Source organism: Thunnus thynnus, chromosome 18 (assembly GCF_963924715.1).
Source record: "Thunnus thynnus chromosome 18, fThuThy2.1, whole genome shotgun sequence".
Classification (NCBI taxonomy): Eukaryota; Metazoa; Chordata; class Actinopteri; order Scombriformes; family Scombridae; genus Thunnus; species Thunnus thynnus.
Genome location: NC_089534.1, coordinates 25,154,711 through 25,181,139, shown reverse-complemented (window position 1 = coordinate 25,181,139; position 26,429 = coordinate 25,154,711). Strand labels below are relative to the sequence as shown.

At 40.7% G+C, this 26,429-nt stretch overlaps 1 protein-coding gene across 7 annotated transcripts in view; it reads left to right on the top strand.

The window, feature by feature from the left end:
- enah (ENAH actin regulator) overlaps positions 1-26,429 on the top strand; it is a 130,487-nt gene that overhangs the window by 73,671 nt on the left and 30,387 nt on the right. For 6 of the 7 annotated variants that reach the window (XM_067573169.1, XM_067573173.1, XM_067573171.1 and 3 more), the window contains exon 4: positions 19,058-19,130. In XM_067573169.1, the coding sequence (XP_067429270.1) occupies positions 19,058-19,130 (73 nt within the window). Of the gene's footprint in view, positions 1-3,543; positions 4,291-19,057; positions 19,131-26,429 lie in introns of those variants that run through there. The other variant, XM_067573174.1, reaches the window with a different exon arrangement.

Genomic DNA, 26,429 nt, shown 5'->3' with positions numbered 1-26,429 from the left:
CGCTTCAACACCACCCGGAAACCAACTCACCACCTTTACCCTCAGCGACCTATTTCCTTCACTCTGATCTGCCTCCACAATGTTGAACCCAGCAAAGAAATGCTACAAAAGCATGAATAAAAGGGAACACTTGATACGTGATAGGTCATCTTGCAGATAAAACTGATTTCTCGCTCTGGTAAATGCCTCATTTAATCTGGAATCGCAGCTGCTTTGATATTCGACTTTGATGTTCAGTTGTGACGGGAACAGTCAAAGAAGCGCTTCTTCATAATTTCAGCTATTGGAGGAGGAAAAAAATGGGGAAAAATAGGAAAATGTGCAAGTGGGCATTTTCTATTGTATGTTTTCTTTGTTTGGTTGACACAGAAAACCAGTTTAACATCGCTGTGCCTTTTAGAATGATTTTACTTTACTTTGTACTTTATCAGAGATATAAAGGAATGTGTGAGGAAGCTATTGAACAAAGCACAGAATAGTTTCCACTTGAGGGAAGCCAAGTGAATGTGGTCCACTGCTGACACTTGGAAAGTGTCTCTGTGTGTGTGTGTGTGCCTCTTTATTACATGACACACATTCATGGCTTTTAGGACTTTTAGGACGATGTGTGTGTGTATACATTATGTGTGTGTTTATTTCTTTCATCACCTGGTGTGACATCACTGAAACCAGCCACGTCCTCACTTCATCGCTATGTGCCGAGTCAGAAGGAGAGCAGTCTCCTCTTCTGACTCTGTTAATGTGACGTAGTTTCTAAACTGTGATCTCACACGTGGATGAATGAAGATCCAGTCACACACACACACTGTGTTTTTCTATGTAACTGTTTTCTCCCTAAAAAGGCTAAAGTAGAGCAGGATGGAGGGCCAGGGGATCAGGAGAGGGAGGGATGGGTCACAGGCCGCCGGACGTCTGTCTGTGTTGTGGTCTGGCCAGTAATCCTCTCCCATCAGGTCACGGCAGAGAGGAGGAGGAGGAGGAGGAGGAACAGAGGAGAAAAGAAAAGAGGTGAAGAACAGAAAGATGATCACATGTAGAAAGGTAGAATGAGGAGCAGAGGATGGAGAGGAAGTGTGTAAGGAAGTGTTTACCGTGTCCATCCACGTTCTCAGCAGCTTTTTTAAAACCCATAGCCGTGTCGAATAAAGGCTGAGAAAAACAACGCTGTCCTGGCCTGACCTGTGTGGTTGTGTCGGAGTGCCAGCAGTTTGCTGCTTATAAAAGCAGTTTGTGTTGAAAAGGCTGCAGGAGGAATGTGACCAGCAGCATGATTGCCTCATCTATCGGTAGGAATGGATGAAGTGCAGCACCCCTGCAGCTAATATAGCTGCTCTATGTCTGTGTGCCTTTTATTTCTTTATAGCAGAGACGGTGAACTTCACACTCCTGCAACTAGAAATGATTGATTAATCATGTGTTTTGTGATTGATAGATTTTTTTACTCACTAAAATGTCCAAAAAAATGTCTGTCACAGTTTCACATACCATAAGGTAATGTCTTCATATGCTTATTTTGTCAGACCAACAGTCTAAATCCTCACACTGGTGAAGCTGAAACCAGAGAATGTATTGGCAGTTTTACTAGACGGATAACTGAAATTATTAATCTGTTACCTAAATTGTTGCTGATTAACTTGTCCTCTATCAACTAATCAATTAATCATGAGAGTAAGTGTTTCAACACTACATGCATATTTCTTACTGATCTCTTCTGAAGTAAGTGATCAGTATGATCAATGGTTTGTGCAACATCAGATCAAACTGAAGATTTAAAAAAAATATTAACCTGTGATACCTCAATTAATTACATTTTAAATAGAATTTTTAAAAATGGTTGCTTGCATGAATGAAACATGTCACAGCATTTTACTGAAATTATAAACTGAGCTTTATCAAAACAGAGGTTTAAACCTATGTTTCAGTAGGTGAGCTGTGCTTTAGAGTGCTATTCAGAAGCACAGATATGTACTTGTTTTTGGCTAAAGAAATAAAGGCAACTTTAAATCAGGTTGGGTGAAAAAAATCGATTCACATAAGAATCTTGATTCTTATCTCCTACGATTCTGAATTGATTCACAAGTGTCAAAAATAGATGTTCTAAATGTTAGTTTATGATGTGATGTTGACGGAACAAAAAAGGCAGAACTCAACAGTCTACAGTGCACACGCAAGAGTTATCTTGTAGTTCATCTTCACAAAGGGAGCGTTTGCAAGCATTCTTTGATTTAATGATTAAATAATTTCCATTGCAAGACGAACATGAAGTGTTATTGTGAACTTTCTACGCTGTCACTAGCAGAGCAGAGCAGCGATCAGCTGTAACAAACGAGACTGGCTGACCAGCACAGACTACAGCATTAAACAGATTAAATCAACTCTGAGGTGACGAAAATAACTCGGTGCTTAGTCTGTTTCACCTCAAACCCTGTGCCTGCTCAGTGTCTTGGGCAGAAATGTCTTTCCCCAGAGCTAACGGTGCAGCAGAGAGGCTGCTCTCAGCTGCTCAACACATGACGTTACTAACACAGCAGAGCACTCTGCCTCCTAAATTAATTAATTAATTAATTAATGCAGTTAATTTTTTAAAATAAAAAGGCTGTGGACCATTTATCTTAATTGCCAGTTATGTTTCAGATTGTATTTCAGTGGACTAAGAACATCAGTGAATGGTTTGGCACACAGTATACTACCTTTTCTATTCATTTAAGGAATCGGTTTTAAATTGAGAAACAATTCTGAATCAATTTGGACAACCAAGAATTGGAATTGAATTGTGAGATTCCCAGAGATTCACACCCCTACTTTAAATATGTCAATATGTTAAAAGCTGTAATAGAGCCAGTGGTTGAAGAAGTACTGAGATTCTTGACTTTAGTAAAAGTAGTAATATGACTACAACTATGTAAACATTGTGTCCTGCATTCAAAACTGTACTTAAAGTATAAAAAGCTAAAGTACTCATAATGCATAAGAGCAATTTTAAAATATGAATAATATACAAAAAAATACTAAAATATGAATAGTACAAAAAAGACATATTCTATATATTATATTATTGGATTATAGTTATTGGTGAGTACTTTATGTACTGTTATTATTATTATTATTATTGTTATTGTTATTGTTATTATTATATTCATATGATATTTTATAAACAGGTCATATGTTTTTGTGTGTTCAATCTGAATCTGCTAGTACTGAATATTTCATTGAAGTGAAGCAGAAATATAAAGTAGTATAAAATTGAAATACTCAATTAAAGCACAAGCACTTGAAAATTGTACATAAGGACTGTACTTGAGTAAATGTACTTTATAAATGTGAATAGATCTAATAATTAATCATGGTCTGAAAGTCAAAAGGTCTTTGCCAGACAAGCAGAGTCTAATCGTCTGCTCTATTTGTCTGCCGGAGCCAGACTTGGCAGAATTTTGTCTCCACGGAGACTTGTGAAAAGTTGCTAACTGAAGATCATCATTTATTTTGAGTGTCTGTAGGGTCGTTGCCAACAGTACGCCATGTGGCGCTCGATCTTGTAAAACCTTTGCGGGGAGAAGGAGGGGTGGAAACCTGAGAGAGAGCTGGAGGTCCAGAGAGGTAGAGAGACACATAGAGAGACTCTGCATCCCATAGAAACAGACGACGTGAGCCGGACGGAATGAGTTTGTTTTTGCAGGTCATGCGGGTGAGGCCAGGGTGTAAACATTTAGGGGTACAACACCCCTGCTGACAGCACACCACATCAGTCTGGCATGTGTTTGTGCTCTTCGGGATCGTGACAGCGCGTGACCAGAATTGCATCAGTGCCCCTGCCCCCGCCATTTGTCCGCCTGCCCCACTTTTCTTTTTCTTGGTGAACTCACGGTCTCTGGCATCACACCCCAGGTTGGCAAAGTGGCAGACTACACGCTGCAACACAGCTGGACAACTGCAGAGACTTCAGACGCTGGAAGAAGAAGAAATACGATTAAGAAAGAAAGGTTTGGATAGAAACAAGAGAGGCAAGAAGTGAATGAGAACAAGTGTTTAAGGAGAAGCAGGTAAGAGAGAAAAGGAAAGAGTTTGCAACAGGACAGAGCAAGTGAATTAAGTGAAAGAGAAAAAGACAGAAAAGAAGAAAGGAAGGATAACTCAGAAAGGGAAGACAGAGGTCCTACTAGTAGCTTTGGTAAACAGAGGATCCTGAGGACCCCGTCACTGAGGTATCCACAGACATGCCTGCAGCAGCAAGAGTTCAACGATTCCCCCGGGATCAACAGAAGATCAGCCGCGCTCAAATCATCCTCAGGAGTGAGTAGGAATGACCTGACAGGACTGTTCGAGGGGGGAAGGTTGTGTGCCGCTTTGTTTTGCGTCTCAATATTCCAACATTGCACTGTATCTATTTCCTTAACAGCAAGTTTTATGTGTGTTTGTGTATCTCTTGTTGTAGATAATGCTTGACATTACATGAAAATACACAGGATTCATGAAGATGTAGTTTTTAGTTTAGATAACAAGGTGATGAAAAAGTTAATCAGTCGATTATTCGATCGACAGAAGATTGATTCACATTTTTGATGAGTTTTTTTCCATGCGAGCATGCCAAACATCACCAAATCCAGCCTCTAAATGTGAGGATTTGTTCCTTTTTGTGTTTTATCTGATGAATTTAGATGATGGAATGCAATATCTCTGGTTTTGGGGCTCATGGTTGGACAAAATAAGCTATTTCAAGATGACATATTTGGCATTTTTCACAATTTGTTAAAGACAAGGAATACAATATAATATAACACATTTTTTTTATTAATTATTAATTAATTATCATATTAATTGTTATTGAAAATAACCACACGCCTACTAATTAGTTAAAAGACTGTCTACAGATAAGCCTAAAGTGAGATGTTAGTGACTCCCAAATTACAAGAAAGATGTTTGTATGTTTGCTGAGCAGAATCTGCAGATAATCTATTCACTTTGAAGTTCTGGGTCGACTTTCAAGGAATTCAACAACTATGGCACCATGTTCTGTTTCCAACTGCAAAGATGAAGCATTTTGAGTTCACTTAGAGTCCTTCACCATAATAAACTGCAGAATTTTCAGTGGGAATACAGAACAACAAATCTTCAAGACCAGCTGAAAGCAGGAGCCTAAAAAGACTGTTGGTGTATGAACATCTCTTAAAGTTTAGATGTTTTGTGTAAAATAGCAACAAGCTCGTGTTACTTGTACCTTATACATCCCAGTCCACACAGTGAGGTATATGCATTTGACATTGTGAAAGAAGAAAAGGGTGCGTCAGTTAAGAGCTGAGTATTAGCTAGTACTCTTGAGTCCAGGTTTAAGAGCTGCTTTCAGGAGAGAAAAGGTAGAATCAGTTCCTCTCTAGCTAGTGTCATGCAGACAAACTGAATATCACACATGAATACTGTATGTTCCACCGCTGCTTCCTTGTACAAGTAATTATGCAAGTGAAAAATCCATGAGTGTGTGTGCCAGTGTGTGTTTAAACGTTTAACCATTCTGTCCCAGAAGCCTCAGACACGTTTCAGCCGGAAGCGAGGCCTCTATGGGGGACCCCTCATTGGCTACCGAGCCATTCTGTAATTTCACTGGTTAAGCTGCGCTCTAGTTGTCATGTAGCAACAGTGTAGGATGGCTGGAGGGACGACTGACCGCAGTTGCCATGGTCTCCTGATCTTTGTGTTCGTCAGCTTTGTGTGTACATTTCTCAAGCAGGCCGTAAAAGCATTTGCTGCTTTTAAGAGTGCACAAAAGCAAAAATGCCATAAACAAAAAATACGTCACTAATGGGGCGACTGGAGGGCTTCTGGAATTCTGAACAATAAAATCAAGCAAACAACAACAACAAGGGAAGCTACTAACAGAAAACAAACTTTTGAGGAAATCGGTTCATTCTTAACATTAGGAAGCATGCCACAGCTAAGTACTAGCTTGGTTCCTGCCCTCTAAATCGTTGCCGTTCATCATTCTTTTTCAATAATTCCAATACTTCTGGTGTGCTTACTGAGGGCCAGTTTCCCAGTTGGAAAAACTTATCAGTCAGAGCTGTGTAGGAAGGATTAACTGGGAATCTACATTGAAAGTGAGATATGTGGGACCTGTAAGGGCTGCTGAAGCATCCGGTCCATTTAATCCACACCGACTCCCAACTTGTTTTTCAGTCATCACTGCACCAGCTGTCCAAACTGAGAGCTCATAGCAACACTAAGGGCCTTGATCAATTGAGATTTGTGAGATATAAACAGCTGCCTATGGAGATTATGCAGAGTCAATATGGATAGTTCTATTTGATTTAATGGAAGAACATGTATTTGTGAGACGGACGAGTAATGTTTCAAAAAATGGTTTCTGTGTGGAAGAAAAACGCCACAAATGTTACAAAAATGCCAGCAAACTTAAGACGGACGGTTTCATATTCAGTCTAGAATATGGAAGGATACTTGCTAATGAGAAACATCCCTCAATACTGTGTTTTCTGCGTTTTAGGCCAAGTAGTAAGTGGTGACAAGATTGTTATCACCGCAAAAACACTTACCAAACCTCAAACCTCTTTAACCTTTCCAAAAACTCAAGAGGAAGTAAACAAAACACTTCAGTTTAAGAGCCAAGACAGAGCTATCATTTTGGCTAGCATCATCTTCTGGCTGATTCTTTGGCAAACCATTCATCACATATGCTAAAATCTCAAACTTATCATTGTTTTCCCACAAAGTAGTTGTGCTTTTTATCTGTCTGTGTGGAATGTACTGATTTCTTGTTCTAACCAAATTGGTATCATAAAACTGATGCTCCTAAATATCCTGCCATGAAATCATCAAGCCTGACCACATGATCCAGTAAAATACTTTTTGATTATCATGTCGTATTATATACCAAACAAATGCTTCCTCCACTCTTTCAAAGTATTTCCTGACACCTCCTTTAATGGAGCTCTTTAACAAAAAGACTTTATTGAGCAGTCAGAAATAGCTGGAAACAATCTCTAAAAGAGCAATTACCGAGCCATCTCATTTGCTACGTCATCTTTTGGAAAGATGTAAACAAAAACAACCGCAAGTTGTGTGTTAAGACAGTAGTTTCCTAAATTTGAATAGCAAATAACACCGCTAAAAATGCTACTATCGCAGACTTTGTAATTTTCTGCCCATAAAAGTCTGTCCAACTCATAAGACTCAAACCAAAACCAACATACCTACACTACATGCATGTCATGCCACTGGCCATAATTACACGTTTGCGGAGATCCGTAGAAGCCGGAGGCAGGCTTCAAGAATGCTCTGACAGATAAAATATCTAAATAAAATGTTCTTTTAGCTTTGATGATGATGAATTATATACTAGTAGCACGCTCCCTCCTCTCCATCCTCTCCATCTAAAATGATGTTGCTGCTGTCTCTTGTAATTTAGTGCTGACAAAATGAGCCTGGCACAATTTATTGAGCGTTCACTTGCAGTCGTGAATGATCAGAGACTCATTTCACTAGAGAAGCTGATGAGGCAGATTTGTGCACAGCTGCCTCCTCCTGTGCTTCTGTCCTCATTTCCTCCCCAGTTCATCTTCATCTTTTCTCTTTTTTTCATTGTTTGTATTAACGATTATGTGGAGAAAGCTACATCTGTCTGCAGTACTCCTCCTCTTTGTTGTTGTCTGGCTGCGTATCTCACAAACTCTTCAAAAGGATTTCGTCTTTTTTTTTTTCCTTACCATTAGCTTGGCCAGCTGATGATGAGTCATGCAGTAATATATAATTCATGGCAGTATTGGTTTTGTGTGTCTCAAAGATGCTTATGGGGGAAGTGGAGGTAGCAGCTAAACAGGAACATCCCGGACAGTCTTTTTGCTGCCTGTATCTCAGTGCGCCAACTCTAATTCACTGATGAATCTTCAGTGTACTGAAGGAAATACAATGCATCCTCACACACACACACACACACACAAAACAAACGCAAAGCCATCTTAAGGGATGGAGCAGTCTTAAGCTTCTTTCTTCGTTTTGCAAAAAAAACAATCCTTGTTATTTAGTTTTTGAGTCACTGCAGCCTCTTGTTAATGAGGCCTTTGCATCTGAAAATGGCACATTTCGAGAAAAGAACTTTCCCTCAATGTATAACTCTAACTCTGGCCCAAGTGATTGAAATAAAATAAAAATAAAATGATGATAATCCACCTAAATCTAACCTATCAACCTAAACCACACCAGTCAGCACAAACTCATGCTGTACAGCCAAACATTGTTCAAGCTTGCAGAACTTAATCCCAGCATTCTTGAAGAAACCAAATATGTCGGGCTGAAAAACAGAGAATGTGTATTAAATGATGTGCAATGCATCTACAATTTTTCCATTTGATGTAATGGTTCAGCCAAGAAATTTTCATATATATCATATTGTTCTATTCATGCGTCACCTCTAAGAAATAAAGCAGCCAGAGAGAAAGCCAGCTGTCTTCTCTTTGGTCAGGCCGACCTCTCTTCATGGTCATTCTCATGAGAACCGGTGCTGGACTTTATCTAGGCGTTGCTCACATCTTTACATCAGTGTCCACTTTGTGTATCCCAGATGTCTCCTAAATTGATTGTCATTAAATCCTTTTGCTCAAGATGTCCGAGGTCTCCAGCTCCAAGATTTCCATCACGCATGGAGTCTTGGGTTTCACGTCATATAGCTTCAACAAACAGCTCGAACAACTAGATTGAAAATATCTGTGATGCTTGACAGACAGAGTTGAATAAGTAAATATTTACAATTCAAAGGGAAAACTGGATGTTACAGAGTGAATTGTCAGCACATTTTTAATCCACAAATTATCCATCAGAGCTTGCAGTAGGGATTATCAACAATTATTCTTATTGTCGATTAATATACTGAACACAATCAGTTATTTGATCTATGTGTCTTTGTCTCATCACGAGTTCCCAGAGCCCAAAGTGATATTTTCTTAGCAACTGTTCAAACCCCCAAGTTATTCAGATGATTGAGTTTACAATCATATAAAACAAAGAAAAACATGAAATTTTCACATTTTAGAGGCTGGAAGCAGCAAATTTGTGTTACATTTCCTTGATAAATGATGCGAAAATCACAGTAATTCTTACTAGTTACAGGTCAATTTTCTGTTTATCAACTAATCAGTTTATCAAATAATTATTTCAGGTCCAGTTCCCACTATAATGCAGTTTTCCATGCTTAAAGGATTGGCAGTGAAATGACAGTACAGGAGCTTTTGTTAACATTTTTCATAACTGACTCTAAGTCTTGTCATATTGGAAGATTTAACTGTCTGATCCAAACCCAAACAGTCTTGGACTTCTAGGAATCTTTGAAAGGCTTCTATTAATATTTATTTGGTTTGGTCGAGATGCTTTTGACCCAGTTGTTGTTTGTCCCATGTCAACTCAAACCCCTCCCAACCCCTCATACCCCCGTGAACACCCCAGTGTTTACATTAACCCTTCAAGGCCGTCTAATAGGTCAGCCCACTTGTTGCCAGGCAGATCCTAAACTATAATAAGTGCATGTTTGCAGGTTATGTCACTGACATATTATCCGCCTCATCCGACAGGGCAGTAGGTTGGAGTCAAATATCCAGCAGAGGTGTCGGTCTCCTTCTGCCCTTCTAGACATCCTGACTCCTCCAAGCCCCAAAATAATCCACCAACATATAGGACACACTGGAAGAGTCAGAGATGGATGCACAAACAGACACAAATCTCTCTGTAATACCATCAAATTCCAGTGCCAATTAACATATTAATTAATGTACTTTGATCAAGACAGAGTTCCTGTGACAAGATAAATCCTGTGTGAATCTAACTCTTTGTACTTGAGGCTATTATTTCTCTCTTAATGTTACTTTTCAACTTTTTTTAAGCTTGACCTCAAAAAAACTGCATTCAGGGAAATGAAATAAACTCAAATAATTTCATCACCCTGCGATACAAGAAATGTAGACGCTCCCTCATCATTTCATTAACTCATAAATTATTTAACAGTGTCCCCCAAGGCCTTAGTTCCTTAGAATTTGTGGATTTGAGAAAATATGATAAGGTATTTTCTCTGAAAATGAGTGGATTTCCCTAAAAGTACTTGACTTTTAATTCTTGTTAATCAGCACTGGAATTCATCAGTGTGCCTCAGGACGTCGGAGGTTTGCGTTGTCAGAGCAGCAGCTTTTAACAGAAATGACTTCTGTTCCTGAACTTTAAAGGGTGAGATCTGAGTGTAATCAAGGACACGACTTACCCCAAAACATCCATGAATCCCATTAAACATAATCTCGAAAGTCAAGTCAAGTCAAACCGTGTATGCACATACCAGCGCGCCCTGCGAGATTGTTTTAAAGTAATGAAGTCATGGAGAAGGTTAACAGAGGTAAGAGTGCAGACAAAGAGAACAGAGGTAGAGATAACAATTGATGGGGAGAGCTGGAAGCCAGATAGAGAGTTTAAAGTAGGTCTATGTGTGCCAGGTAGCTCATTTTCCTTAGCCATTTAATATAATGGTTATTGATGGACCTTAACTTTGCTCAGCAGGAATCAGGAGAAGGAGACAAAGCAGCAAATGAGCCATCAGGCAGGCACATTCTCAACTCTGCTAAAATTGCATTTGTATTTCTTGATTAATTCTCTTAATTACACTGTTGGTATTAAGTCACAAGTTTTTCTTGTATCTGGGGCTCTTAGATTTAAACTGATCTCATCTTGGCCCACAGCTGATTACTTGTTTTAGTTTTTTACATGATGAGGTTGATGAAAGCACAGATAAATAGTTTAATTCCAAAAAAGGTTCAGTAGTAGATAAAGCAGTGGACTGTTGTTTTTAGCAAACGTCATAGTAAATAGTGTGTTTGGGACTATTTTCATCCACAGAATAATACATATCAAGGTTATCAGGCTTTAGATCGAATGTCCTTTTCCTCTCCTGCTTGTAGCCAATCACACGCAGCGGCTGTAGATGGTGTCATTTTTACCCGACAACAAGTGTGGGAGGTCATGACATCATGAGTTACATATGATATGTGGAAGCTAACACTGTAATCCAGCTATCAGAGCCTTTTGCTAGCCGGTCTAAATAAACCTGCATGTGAGAATTTACTTTCCAGCCAGGTCCAGCTTTGACAGAGTGTAGACAGTTGGAATTTCCTTTGCATTTTTCCAGAGGAGTCTCTCTGTGACCGCCGAGTGTATGTTACTGGATGCAATTCCCACCAGAGCCACATATGCTAAAAATGTACACACTCATGATACCGTCAGACTCTTCGGCTCTAAGCGTCCACCAAAACAGAGTATGAGCTTCATATATTATTTATAACCCGTGTGTGTTTTTTAGTCTGTTCGTCTCCAACTGGATGATGGATGGACATGGTGTGTATAGGAATACACTCAACACAGCGCAGACACACACTCAGAGAAACACCTTGACCTCTTGGCAGGTGATAGCGTCAACTCCTCATATACACAAACATAGATGGATGGCAGCTCTGATGACAAGTTGTTTCTCTGCTGGTGGAATGGATGGGTGGGCAGGTAGCAGGAAGGAGAATGACCCCGTCCTTTAACCCTCCTTTCACACATTTCACTCACTCAATCGTTCCTCTGGTGTTTACTTCATCTTTTTCACCTCTTGTCACTTCTTTTCTATTTTTTTCTCCTCTTGGTTTTGCATGATTCTTTCCTTTTGTTTGTTCTGTCTTCATCCACCTGCTCTCACACATAGATTATACAGACAGGTGGTGGTGTACTGGTAAATATAAGTAGGACTACTACTTTAATTATTGATTAATTTGTCAGTTCTTGGTTATTCAAACAATTGTTTTGTCTATAAAATGTGATAAAAATGGAAAACATGCCACTTTTATTATTTACATAACAGTCCAAAACCCAGTTAATGATGATATAAAACATAAGAGAGGCTGCAGCCAGTGAACATTTGGCATTTTTGCTTTAAAAATGACTGACATGATTCGTCTGCTACCATTATGATGTTTTTCTGTCAATCCAATAATCATTTCAGCTCTATACTCATAGATCTGTGACTGAAACTGGACTTTTTGAACCATGTTTAATCTTCTCACCACCTGTAGAACCAGGCTCACACCCACACAGCCCATTGAAGTATTTTTTACACTTTTCTATTTTTGGTCTGAACTCACTCTTTCTCCAAGTCGTATCTGTCTAAGACAGTTTTGGTTGTATTTGTTCAGGTTTTCAGATGTCTGTCATTAATTTCTGACTCCACTTTAATACAATGGAGAGTTATGGAATTTCAAATGTGGTGTTGAGTGTCCTCGCACTGGATCTTAGATGTTCCCAAAAACTGTATTTGACTGAAAAAAGCAACATTACTGGATCTTTAACAGGCAGCTGGCCAACATGACAGCTGCTGTAGCTCTTTTCCTCATGAATATAATTGTCACAACAAATCATTTCAAACATATTTTTTCAGATTTTCAGGGACTGATAATAGATTATATCTTGGTTATGTATCGCGTCCTATCATGAATTGTATATACACAGTGACATCAGCATGATGTAACCCTGTCTATATATACCTCGCCTGTTGAAGTCGTGTCAAAACATTGCTATTTCCCCTGAAAGCCAGTGTGCAAACGCTCTTCTTCTCAACTTTATTGAACTTGTTGTCCTGCCTCTGGCCTAAACATGAGGTTGGATGTGCACACAATTACCTCTTTGTTATTTCATTTGTGGTTCTCACAGCATTGAAAATTGAAGAAACACTGTCCTGGTTACCCCTGGGACTCCCTGGATTATCCACACACCTTACTGCGAACTGTTTTCATAGGAACTGCTTTTGTAATGAACAGCAGACACTGCTTCTGGAAAAACAGTTTAAAATGCCACAAGAACCACGAAGCAAATTCCATTCTTCATCTTCATTGTATTGGAGTAGAGGTTAGTAATACAGGAAATATGATCTTTGTAGTCTTTTTTTGTCGTCGGTTTGGAGGTGAAAGCTACATGGTTGGAAAATCTGCTTGGGGTGAACTGAGCCTTTACGTTTGATGCTTCTTCCTGTGAATAATTTATGTAAAAGACATTTATATGAAACGTCAAACTTTGGAGTTTTAGCTGCTTCACCCTCCGCTCCATCTATCTGGAACATGCTGGTAATGATATTGAGGGCAGCAACGGTGTGTCCTTCTCTGTATCCAGCGTATGAATAATAGATCGGATCCAGGAAGTAACAAACGGGCCGGCCAGCCCATCAGGTAGGGTCCTACCACATCCTGTACACAGCTCTCTCTATCTCTCTTTCTGTCTCTTTCTCTGCCTTCTATTCTAGTCAGGTTGTTTCCTCCTGATTCTTCATCTCTATCAGACTCTCATCCTCTCTCCTTCAGCCCTGTCTTAATCTCCAGCTTTCTCTCTCTCCCTCCCTCCCTCCTCCTCTTACTGTATATTCATCCCTCCCTCTCACTCTCCATCCCTCTCCCTCCTCTCCCTTTGTTTCCATCAATTATAATCTATTGAAGAAAGCAGCACAAAGAACAACCACGCCCGGCGTTACAGCGTCATCTTTAAAGGTGTACAATCAGGATATGGAGGCATCAGATCACAGGAGGATGAAGACCGGCTACTGCAACAAGAAGACTTAGATATTTCATCAAGAAATCTTTTTTTTTCTTTATCTTTTTCTCGGTGGAACTTTGTGAGCTTTACAAACCTGCAGCAGTGTGGATGATGCAGAGCTGAGTCACAGGAAATTGAAAGCTCAGCTATGGTTTTGTATGTGAGCTCTGAGGATTGTACTGCAAGCGCTGGGCTGGTGGGGGCAGCTGGCAGCGGGGTGGCGGTTGCGCTGAGACCTGGCAACGGGTCAGACGGGGCCCCACATGGACTGTGGCGCTACGTTTGCTGCCAGAAGAGGCCTACGCTGACTTCATGTAGGTACACGACGGAGACGGGAACAAATATCCTGAGTTGTTTGTGGGAAAATATGTAGTAACTTTATTAGAAGTTGTAGAGGTAGGAGTTATTCATAGATACTCTTTTTAAGGTTCTCTCCTCTTGTTTTTTCTCTCCGTGTCTTCATGCTGAGGTGTATTTCAGTACCAGATAGTGATCTCATGAGCAGCAAATACAGTGGAGTCTTTTTTTTCTCTGTCTGCTTTTGTCTGTGAATAGTTGGCTACCTCTCTTTAGCTTCACTCTCTTCGTCTCTCTTGCCCCGTCTCTGTCTCCTCTCTTTTTGTTTTTTTTTTTGCTTTCTTTCCCAGTATTGTGTCAGATAGTGGTTTTGGAAGCGGGCCAAGCATAAGTGCTATCCTCTTGGGTCATCGAATCAATTCAGATCTCTTAAGACGAGAAGGGAGAAATGACTGAATGTCTGTTTCGAGAACTACTGTAAGGAGTTTAGACATTCAAATTTAAAAATGCCACGAACCCACAGTCCCTTATGTTGTTTAATAATAAAGATGGAGTAATAAAAGCTTGGTTTAATAAGAAAATCATACCGGGCCTCCTGATCTGATCCAATCTCAAGACTTTTCTCCTGAGCAGCTTTCAGTGCTGCTGCCCTGCTATGCGGCTGTCTGTGTTCTGTCATTAACACATAAGCTGTATTAGAGCAGACAGTAACACAATTACACCCACAGGCAGCGGAAGATGGAGACGAGAGACCATGTCAGCAATTACACTCTTATTCTGGAGATATAGACTGCCTGTGGACTCGTCTTGATTCAATAGTATTTCAGTTCAGCTGATACAAGAAGGAAACCATCAAGATGATAATAAGATGAGATGATTTGAATAATCACGGCAGAGAGCTGGATGTAGAGATGGTAATTCTGTGCTCCATGGATATGTGACCTATTCTGTACATCAGCGTTTTTATTTTCTGCCTTTCACACCGCAGATCTTTATATTCAGGTCAAACTGTTCATATCACCAATGTGTCCTGAGATAAATCTGCAGAAAATAAGATAAAACAAAATTCTTTCACAGTGGATTATTTTATTTTTGTTGCTATTTTCTTGTAAAACACTGGACACTTTTCTCTTCAGGCCTTTGAGTATCACTGTTCTTATGTCCACAAGACAACACACAGTACACACAGATTTGTTCTAAGGGGTCACAAGCCAAAAAGGCTGTTGTTATCAATTAATCTATGAATAACTTTTCTAGATTGATTGTTTAGTCAATCAAATTTCAGAAAATAAGAACAAATGTCCCATAGAAGTTCCCATAGTTTAAGGTGTTGTCTTCTATTTGGTTATTTTATATGAACAACAGTTAAAAAGCAAAAAAGGGATTCTAATGATATGAAAATGCAAATCCACACATTGAAGCGGCTGTAACCTATAAATTGTATGCATTTTCATTTGATTAGATAGACTGTATAAAAATATGGATGTAGTTACCGTGACGTTACCTGTTGGTTTCTGAAGAGCGGTTTTGAAGCTCAAAGTGAGTCACTCCGGCCGTCGCCGTCTTGGCAATACGTGACGCTGCCTAACTCCCAGCCAATGAAAATGGGCCTAGAAGCGGGCCAAATGGCTGAAACAAGCCACCTAGCGTCTGGCGGACCTGTCACTCAAAGTAGCAATGTCCTTCATTATGCATAACTTTACAGCGTAGGAAAATTTAAACGGGTGAGTTATAAAAAAAATCACCCCCTGTACAGTTGTCATGAAAGGGGAAATTAGCTGTAGAGACCTAAACCGTTTTTTGAACCAGGCTGTAAACATGTTTATTTCTGCTGTAAAGTTGGGCATTTTAACATGGGGGTCTATCGGGAATGACTCGCTTTTAGAGCCTCAAGTGGCCATTCAAGGAACTGCAGTTTTTTTTTTTTTTTTACACTTCTGCATCGGCTTCATTTTACAGCCCCAGAGGTTGCCGCTTGGAAAATATACAGCTTGTATATGATCACATATGAAGATGCAAAAACACTTGAAAACTTGCTATTTTACTCTGACAGGTTTGTGTGTGTGTGTGTGTACTCGTATGTCTATCTTTGTGAAGACCAATTTGAGTTTGAGACCTCGGGAGTGAGGACTGTCCTCAACTGAGGTTTAGGCTCAGTTTAAGGTAAGGGGCAAGGGAATACATTACGTCATCCAGGGTCCTCGCAAGTATATAAGTACAAAGGTGTGTGTGTGTGTGTGTGTCTATGTGTCATGATAGGCACCTGTTAAGTGGTGTCAGTGAGTCACCCACTCACTAAATGGTTTACAGTCAGCACACACACACACACACACAGGTTTGTACCTTCTGAACGCTCCATTGATCCGCAGCTTTCCTTAATGATGTTTGCTGCTCAGGGATAAAAAAAAGTGCTTACATAAATACTGGAACCACAGACTGATTTAGTTTACCATCAACACTGACAGACCACTCTTTGCTGACTCAGCCTTTTTCTGTCACTGGCTCATTTTTTTGGCTCTTGCTGGTTTCTCCTGGCCGATGGTCCACATCACATGAGAGAAAATAAAGACTAAAGAAACACAAGAGAAAGTTCCAAAGTCATTGTAACCAAAAACCATGAAAAAAAAACTACCCTTCAAAATGTATTTTCACACTCTTGTCAAATCATATAAGAAACCTTGATACCTCTAAGCTGACTCATGCATCAGGCGCCTTTTAATGGTGGTTATAAAGCCTGTGTCTTTATTGTTCGTCACTCTGTTTCCATTCAAGATTACTTTGTGTTCATCTTTTCATCTTCTTACATTTGTCTGGACAGTCACTCAGCTTTCAGGAATTCATTTTTTCCTGCTTACATACTTCTTGTAGCACAATATTTGTTTGATTTTACATATCAAAGTGTGTCCAGGTGTTGTGAACAAAAGTTATGTAAAATCTTTGGTCTCCAGGGGGAGCTGTGTGAAATCAGATGAAAGTGATGTTGCTTAAGTCGGCGTCGGTGGGGGATGAAGACTACAAGTTTGAAAAATCAAAAAAAATCTGGGGGTGTGTAGTTAGAAAGAAGTGAGACCTCTGTCGCCTGCTCTTCATCTTTGCTAGCAGCTCCAGGCTACATGAGCCACTTCTACCATAACACACGCAAATCTGTATAGTTGAGTGAGTTGAGTTGCATTGTGGGTAATGTAGGTCTTTTATGCTTTGAGAAAATTCTGCAAAACGTAGCATTTTTGGTGCTCAATACCGGTGACATAAATGTGTTCCCACTGAGGTTTAAAATGTTTGAAATTCAATAAAGTAACAAGATAATGCATGTGAAACAGTAGCTAATGCCAAAACCAATAATAGTGTTAAGTGGGGGCAATGTGTCTGAGCACGTTGGTATTCAGAAGCAGTCGTCAGCCTGGCTGCAGCCCAGATTCTGCCTGTTTTATCTCTCTGTGACTCTGTCTGTGCGTCTGTCTGTCTCTACAGACAGTCTACACCACGCTGAATACTAATTGCAGTGAAAGCTGCTTCTCTTTCAGCTGCATCCAGATCCAGAAGCCTCTGGTTGATGTGTGTGTGTGTAAATGTGTGTACTTGTTTGGGACACACAGGGAGAAAGAGCACCATGTTGATCCATCTGGCTCTGTTCAGGTTTTGTAGAAACGTTAGCTCATTAGCAAGTGTAAATTAGACAGTGATGTCAGGTTGTCTCTTGTTCTCGTGCCAAAGGCTACTGAGGGTGTGTGAGTGTGTGTTGTCAGTGTTTCAGAGTTCATGCTAGGACTTTGCTTTTTTATTTGTACTTTTTTTTTTTTAACAAAAACTTGCTCTTAGTTGAATTTTGTTTAAGGGGGATAAACAATTTGTAATTTCCTCAATTCAAACCAACTGCTCAGGTACTACAGGTTCATAGGTTATTATAAGCTCTGATGTGAGATGTTCCACCTGCTTGATATGGAAATCAGATGGATGCACAGGCAAGACGCTGTCTGAGCATGTGTGTGGAGTCCATCCTGTGTCTGTAGGTGTCTTCAGTCTACTGTACATACAAAACACCACCACCTACACCACCTGCACCACCAACATGTTTCTATCCATTTAGCAGAATAAAGCTTCTCAAATATATCAATGTCAATAAAAACAACTTTACAAATCCTTTGCCTTAATACAATACTGTGTGAAATTAACAAAATTATGATTTAAATCAGGACATATTTGGCTGAACAATAAGTAAATAATAGCAACTTTCAGTATTTATCAGTTGTGACACTTTGGACAGTTTAGTCTGTCCTCAAAAAGTATTGAAGTTCATAAAAATGAGCATAAAAGAAAGCAAAACCTACAGAAATACTGCCTACATGTTAATGCATCAATGATTTGGCTGCAGTACTTTTATGAATAAGTTCTATCAGGACACGCAAATCATTCTTTTAATCATTTATCGCAACATAAACATTTGTTGATTTGGAGCTTGTTGTGTCGTGGCTTTGCTCCTGCATTGCTCCAGGAACAAATCTTAGCAAGCTTGACACAGAGCGTCCCTGAGCTCTAACAGCCCCCCTGGGCAGAGTCTGAGATTCACAAACATCTGAATGAACACGAACACATAAAGAGAAACATTCACATAAATCTAGATGCAAATGCAGGAGCAGGATCTGCAGTGTAGCAGGCCAGGCAGTGGTGTGTGCAGCTGGACCGAATGCCAGATCTGATTATATGGCCTAGTTAGTGTTACGGTCATATATGTTTTGACCTTATATGAAACATGTGACTGCAGAACAACTTCAGCGCCTGCCTGAACGACTGCGAGGCTTTTTACTGCTAATGCTTGCAAAGGTTTTGACAGGGTTGTTACTACTTTTACTAAAGGAAAGGATGTGAGTATTTCCCACCACTGCAAATAATTTTACCTGAGTAAAAAATACTGTCCAAATACTGTGTTGCCATGACTACCAGCAGTATCTCAGTATCTTCTAGTGCGATAGCTGTTAGAAACGAGAAAGCGGTTTTACCAAGAATGGCTGTAAAGATAATAAAGTTACATTTGCACATTTATTCCACCAGACACCTTGACACCTTGACTATTAAAACAGAGCACGAGGAACTGGATGCCAGTCAGGATGAGGGTGTAAGCTGAATGTCTAACCGGAGCTCTCTGTGTGTGTGTCGCCCTCTACAGGCCCCACATTGCCCAGACAGGGCCCCCAGGTCCAGAATGGCCCCACACCAGAGGAGATGGACCTGCAGAGAAGGTAAGGACCACACAAACACTTGTAACAGCAAAACATAACATCTAAATACCTTTGTTTAAAAGTATTTAAATGTCTGTTCGTCTCGGCGCCATTGTTTCTTCTGTCTCTCCCTCTCCTTACATTCTTTTTCTTAATGAATTCATTTCTAAAAAGTCTTTTTTCAGTCATCTACTGTATCTATGACTATCTCACCCAGACTCATGCAGACAAAATCCTGCACACTCGCAGTTATTTTTCTTCCCCTTACAAGGCCACTCTCTCCCTCAGGTAATCATGAAGCTCTGGAACAGCTAGAAAACACATCACACACATATTTGCAATCATACACACACACACACACACACACAGCTGTATTAATAGGGGCCAGCTGTTGGTTTATAACCTGTTGACCAGAACACTTGTTCAAGGATTTAATTAGAATGAATTTTCTTCACGCAAACACAGGAACACAGACACACACTGGACTGTGCTTACACACAGTGACACATGTCAGTACAGCAGGGCCATGTCATTGGTGGGGGCAGTTGGGGGGGGGGGGGGGGGGGTGATGAGCATTGCGTTTAATATTCACCCACACCCGATCCAAATACATCACTCCACACAGACGTAAATAGCTAAGTTTAGTATCAGTTACATGAGCCAAACAATGACAACTGCTTTGCTCAGCCGTTCAGATGAAGGGAGGCTGCTGCTGCTGCTGCACACCACGCTGTCATATCACAACATCAGTGTCTACCACATGCAGACAGATGACGAATTAAAGGAACAATCTGAATAAATCTCTTCCATACAGGGAATGAAGGCTCACTGAATGGTTTGATGAGTCTAAAAATGATTTGAATCATTTAATCATATCAAGATCTCAACCTAGTCTAATACCTACAGTATGGGAGATTTTGTGCTCTCAAAAAGCACCATCATTAAAACTCCAAATGAGAGAATATCTCTTAGAGGAATGGTGTTCATCCCCCCAAGTAAATGTCCACAGACTTGGAGAATGTAAACGGTATTATCACAATAATCATTAAAAGTCTCCTGAAATCGGACTATTAGTGCTAAAATAGCGTTGGATAAGTAAATGGATAGAAAGAAGAAATCAAAATGATTCATAATGATGAAGAGGAAAGTCCCAAACTGTTACTGTATAAACAGTCATCTTTTATATTTGAGAGACATGCAATGAGAGCAGTGCATTGACTCAGCGGGTGCGGTGAACGCGGAGGCAAAAAAGTTGAATCTGTTTCAGTTTTTGCTGCAAGGCGTTGTGACATCATCGAGCAAGGCGCTGCGTTGGCCAGTCACATACACGCAAGTCCACTTTCATGGTGGATTACTTTGTATTTCTACCGGTTACTGCACCATCATTGCAGTGAAAGATAAAATAGTCGCCACTGTGCTAATTTTCCAGAGTTGTAATAACCTGTCTGAGTATTATAAACTGCTGTACAGCCTTTTGGAGACTGATAAGCCTTAAAAGTCACATATGTGTAACTCAGTCTGGACTTCCTGGTTGATAATTCATGTCACGCCAGTACAGCACGCCCCCTATATTGTTTTAATGCAGAGATGTTTACAGTCTGAATCCCCACTAGGGGAGACTGGGGGACAAAATCTACAATTCTCCTTCTGTGCAAAAATACATCTTTAATTTCTGAGGTTGATATGAAGCTTCAGCCATCTGAGTTTTGTTTTCACCTTGCAAGATGACCCCTTGTTTGTTCTGGCGTGCCTGTGAGAAAATGAACAACTAATCAGACATATTGTAACTCATGCACCATCACACTCACTGTTGTTTAGTACCTCTGTCCTGTCCTGCCCTCCTGCTCAATAGTTGATTCATGATGGAACTGGAACAAAGCACTGACACCGCCGGGGTTAGAGGTTAGATTTCCTTCTGGATCAGCAAACTAAAATATAGATTTTTCTAAAATACAACCCGTGTGCTCTGTTTCTGTCTTTCTCTTGACATTCTCACATGAGTAGTAAAGCATTCTTCGTGTGTGAGTCAATGCTTCTAATTCTGTTTAAGGTGAACTCGGATCTGCCAGGAATTTTACAGACTCTGTTGGTCTGATGGATCTGGCTGCCAGCCTTTCCTCCTCCTCCTCCTCCTCCCTCTACCCCTCTCCCTCATTTCTTCTCCATTTCTTTCTTTTTTTTCCCCCGATCTCCTCCTTCCCTTTTTTGTGCTTTCTCACTTTCGACCTTTTTGTCTTTGTCTGGCTTCATTCATCTTTCTTTTCCTTCTCACCCCTCCTCCCGTCCCCTCCCTCTTCCCCCCTCGGTTCCGGTCAGAATCCATACTTAGCAGCGGATGACAGACAGGCAGCGAGTGGATCAGTGACTGAGGTCATCTGCTGATGCGCAGTCCAATATCAGCCCAGCCGGAGTGTGTGAAGAGAGGGTGGGAGGGGGGTGGGGGGAGCCAGTGAGGGGTGTGTGGAGCAGAGCGCGAGCGGGATGAAAGAAGCGGAGGAGGGAGAGAGTAGAGTAGAAATGAATTGGCAGCACACTCTCATATCAAGCCTTCTGCTTCTTTAAAAGGAAAGCTAACATGCTATAAGCTTTGGAAGACGTCGGAACGTCTGTTGGGCCAACGAACATTTTCATCTTATTTTTGAGCATCAGACGGCTGTTTCACATCTAATCACATCTAATTAGTCTTACCATTTCATGTTCTCTTTTCTTACATTCATTTTGATATTTGCACTATGGAATATGCCTCCTCACGTATTCACAGAAGCACATACTCCATTATGCTAGCGCTGAGTGGCTAGCAGTAGTGATCTGATGTATATAAAGGCAGCGACCAATGTCATTCATCATTTAAACTCCTTTTTTCTCCTCAGAAGCAAAGTTATCTTTAGCCACCAGATGTTAGTTAGCTGGAATTTCTGACTCCAACTGTCTGACAACCGTCACTGTAGGTAAGGTCGCTTAGCTGTGGCTTTACGTTTCATTACACCTAGCAAGCTAACGGTACCTGCAAGCCTCGCTGCAAACGCTTAGTCAGAGCTAGCTGGCTTGATGATTATTAGCCCTGATAATTTCTCTCTTTTCTTTAGTACACCAGCTACTGGCTGACACAACTGGTAAGATGTCTCTGGCAGTGTAGTATAGAGATTCTGGCACTCGCCTTTGTACCTGCGCTAAGAAAATCTTCAACAGGTCTGCTCTGCGTGCCTCAGGCTGCCTGAGACAGTTAATAAGTGCAGTGTGTACACCCACCGTGCCTGGTTTACAGCAACGAGCCTTCATAGTAGACTGTAGACCTCCTACTCAGTGCGGTCGAGGAGAACAGCTCATAGCACTGCACCTTTCCACGGTTTCTAACTTATGAATGAAACTTGTGGTGAGGGGTTTCACATATCCAGATTTTGTAGGACATTGCGTGTCTTTGACGTTAATATCTCAGCAGATCTCGGTCATTTCTGTACAGACTAATTTACATCAAAAGTGTAAGGATAGACCAGCTTTAGTTTCTGGCCGTCTGGACTATGACATGCAATATCCATCCATCCATCCAATGGTCACATTGTTGTTTAAATGCATTAATGTGTAAAAAGTATATTTCTGATGTGGTCTACAGTCTGAGAAACAGCCTAAAATATGTGTCTTTCCGTCTCCGATGTTTTACAAAATAACTTCTAAACTGCCCTTTGACTCCGATTTTGAACTCAGCTATTGTTTTAGCTGTCTTACATCATTTTGTTGCAATGCTCTCTATCAGGAGTGTGTGTCATACTGAACTATGTAGCCTGAAATGGAGACAAAGGAAGAGAGTAAAGAATCTGTGATATGGATGAGTGTTTACTAATGGGAGGGAGAGCAACTTTCCTCTTCTCCTCCTTCCTCAATGGCTCATTAAAGAAGATCAAATAACCAGTGAGTGGACCACCTCATACCTCAGTCACCACACATGTTCACCCAAACACATTCTTTCCTTTAACACACACTCATCTGTGTGTGTGTGTGTGTGTGTGTGTGTGTGTGTGTGTGTGTGTGTGTGTGTGTGTGTGTGTGTAGCCTCCTCTTGCTCACTTGTGGGCCTCCTTTCCCTGAGAGGAGTAAACATTGAGATCATTCATCTATGGGAAGGCTGGAAAATCTAAATGTCTCTGGAATGGGATTTTCCACAGGATCACATGACAGTAGGAAAATATGATCCCCTTTTCTTTCTCTCAGTCTGTCCTCCACCTCTTTATTCATCCTCTTCCTCCTCCATCTCTTCCTATAATCCTCCTTTTCATGGAAACATGGATAGAGGAAGAAGAGGCTGAGCCTGGCCGCGATGCTTCGAGGATGATTGAGTGATTGATGGAAATATTCACTGCATGTATGAGCGGATTCATCGACGGCTGGGGAGGTGGGGAGGTGGGGGTGTGTGTGTGTGGATAAACCACCTGTTCAGAAATGCAGGGTGCTATCCTCAGATTAAAAAGACATGAGCTGGAAATAATAGGCTGTGGTATAAATAGCCGCACAGCGCGTGGGAGCAAGGGAGTGTGCGTCGGGGTGTGCGAGCACGTTCGAGAGGGAGAGAGGAAATGTGTCGCATCGTCTTGAATGAAAGATGTAGATGTGGTAAAGACGGATGTGAGCGAGTGTGTATGTTAAATTTTCTGTCAGCTGTTAGCATTTAGCTGCCGGTATGAAGATGAAAACACCAGCAGCTGCTAACGGCAACATGTGCTCTGTTGTCACAAACACGTGTTGACATCTGCATATATTCTCAAATGAGAGGCACAGTTGTGGATACGAACACACACACACACACACACACACACACACACACACACGCCTCTAAAACCAATATGCTTACTTGGCTTTGATAACAAGGTTGAGGTCTTATGTTAGTGGGACACACGACACATGGAGTGTGTGTGTGTGTGCGTAACAGTGTGTATATCGCACACTTGGACTGGATCCCCACTAGAGTAGGCCCATATGGTCCATCTAGGCTCCTGTCCATTCAGACGACATTTCCTGGTTCTCCGAGCCAATCATGCGAGCCGCTGAGTCCAGCTGGCCAACAGATTTTGCCAGCCTTCGGTGTCCCTGGAGATTTAGCACAGTTGTCACTTGTGGCAAAGTAGCAAAAGCAGAATGTGACATAATTTTTGCCCCAAGGAAAAACAATCCATATAGAACTGAAGAGTATATTGCAATCATTGTGATATTTCATGATAAAAGAAATAATATTACACTGAATTGAATGAGCCTTACAACTGATGAACAACACCAGTCATACCAAAAACAACTAAAGTGTTCAATGTAAACGATAAATTCATATTTTTGTGACTATTGTTTTATTTAAACTCATGAACAATAGGCACAGAAGTGGAGCAACATGTGCACTCCATTTTTTATTCAGTCATTTTTATTTAGTAGGAGAAGCACAGGTGTTACTAATAACATTTAACGACAGCTCTGTTCTATTCAAGTGTCCCCATAAACCATGATAGTGAGACAGTGAGCCAGTGTGTGCAATACGAGGACCCTGAAACTGAAGCAGCTAAACGGAATCCAAACATAATTCATTTTATTTACACCTGTGCGTTTTCATACTGCGACATGTCAAAATGTCCACAGTGAAAAAGGTTATATTTAAAAACTTGTATGAAATGCGTTCCCGCGTCGAATATTAAAATGTGGACGTGAAGTCGAGCTCGTCTGTCTCACGTAGGGAAAAATCGGTAACACTGATATTTCCTGTGTTCTTTTTTAGTCACATTTTTTTGGTCTTCTAACTTTCATTTTTACGTCTTTGGACTAACACAGTTAATAAAGTACAAGTGACAAACAGTGTGCAGGACTCTCTGAGTGTTTGATGCTACGTACCTGCTAATAAGACTTGGTCGATATGGTGTTCATGACATCGGACTGACTGGAAACAGACATCCATAGCTGATAAGAACTAATGATGGATGTTAGAAATAGTAGAGGCCAGTAAGAATCTTGGCTGGTTAAAAATACAAGGCTCTTGTGGTGTTGATAAGTGGTGGGTTGATGGTGGAAACGGGACGATGGCGGCTCACAATGCAAGCGTGGAAAGCCTCTCCTGGCTGTGACTGCAATATAGACACCTCTCCAACCAGACTGCAGCTGAGCATGATGGTGTATTTTAAAACTGACCACACTACATTCTCACTTTCTTGTAAAAGGTGTTTCATTTTCGTTCTTTCCATATGCCCTTGGTCTATTTTTTTGGGGGGGGGATACTGTTTTCCTCCTTGTTGAGTTTTGTTATCATTTAGTTTCTAAGATCTAATTCAGTCTTATTTTGGTTTATTATGACTGTTTTAAGTCAAATGGTTGGCTGGATAAATCCACCAGGCTTATATTCACTGCACAATTTGCAGTTTTCTTCAATTCTTGTTTATCATTTTATGTATATTTTTTGTATCTTGAAAATACACTCTTAACTGTTAAACTGAATGAATTAACAAGTATGAAGTGCCTTTGCCAAACCTTTTGATCATCATACCCTGACAGCAAATCCTATTGTAACGTTATTTGCATTCTGCCTCTGCTGATGTTTCAGGGCTCTTTATTTTGACATTAAACCATTTGGTGCTTCCAATATTACCCCACATCCTCTCTGACTCTGCCTCACAGTGTCTTTAACTCAGTCATAGTAAGTTGTTGCAAAGAGGAAGGAATATGTATGCAAGTGCACGTATGTGTATGTGCGTGCAAGGATTCAGGCTGTGCCACCACCCACGCTCCCATAGCAACGGTTTCCCCGGCAACTCTTGTCAGGAGGCGAGTGAGACGCGGGTTAAACGGTGCAGGAGGCTTTTCACAGCTTTGAATCCTGTGACGTTTTCCTGCAAGGCAGAGAGGGACGTGGAAGGAAGAGAAAGCTGTTTTAGTTTCACCCATGAGAGGCAGGAAATGCTTATTGTCAATAGTTCATAATCACAGCTCTGGAATTGTCATTAGACACAAGATTTTTTTTTTAATAAGAAGATAACCTCCACTCAAGTGTGTCTCCTAACTACAAGTTTGTAATTTGTCATTATCAGTTAAGGTGAATGCCATTGGTGACATATGTGCAAGTGCAAAAAAAGAGCACAAAAGTGATGTCCATACAAAACCTCCACTACCTCTGAAACCTCTGAAGCCCAGTGAGAAGTATACTGAGCATACAGGTGGACGGCAGAGAGAAGTTTCTATGGACACAAAGACGGTGAGACTGATCACTACTGGATTCCTTTGCAAGTGACGTGAATCCAACTGACCACAGCTGCTGTTCCACTAACTTTTTACAGCTGTCTGTAAAGCCTGTAGGGGGAG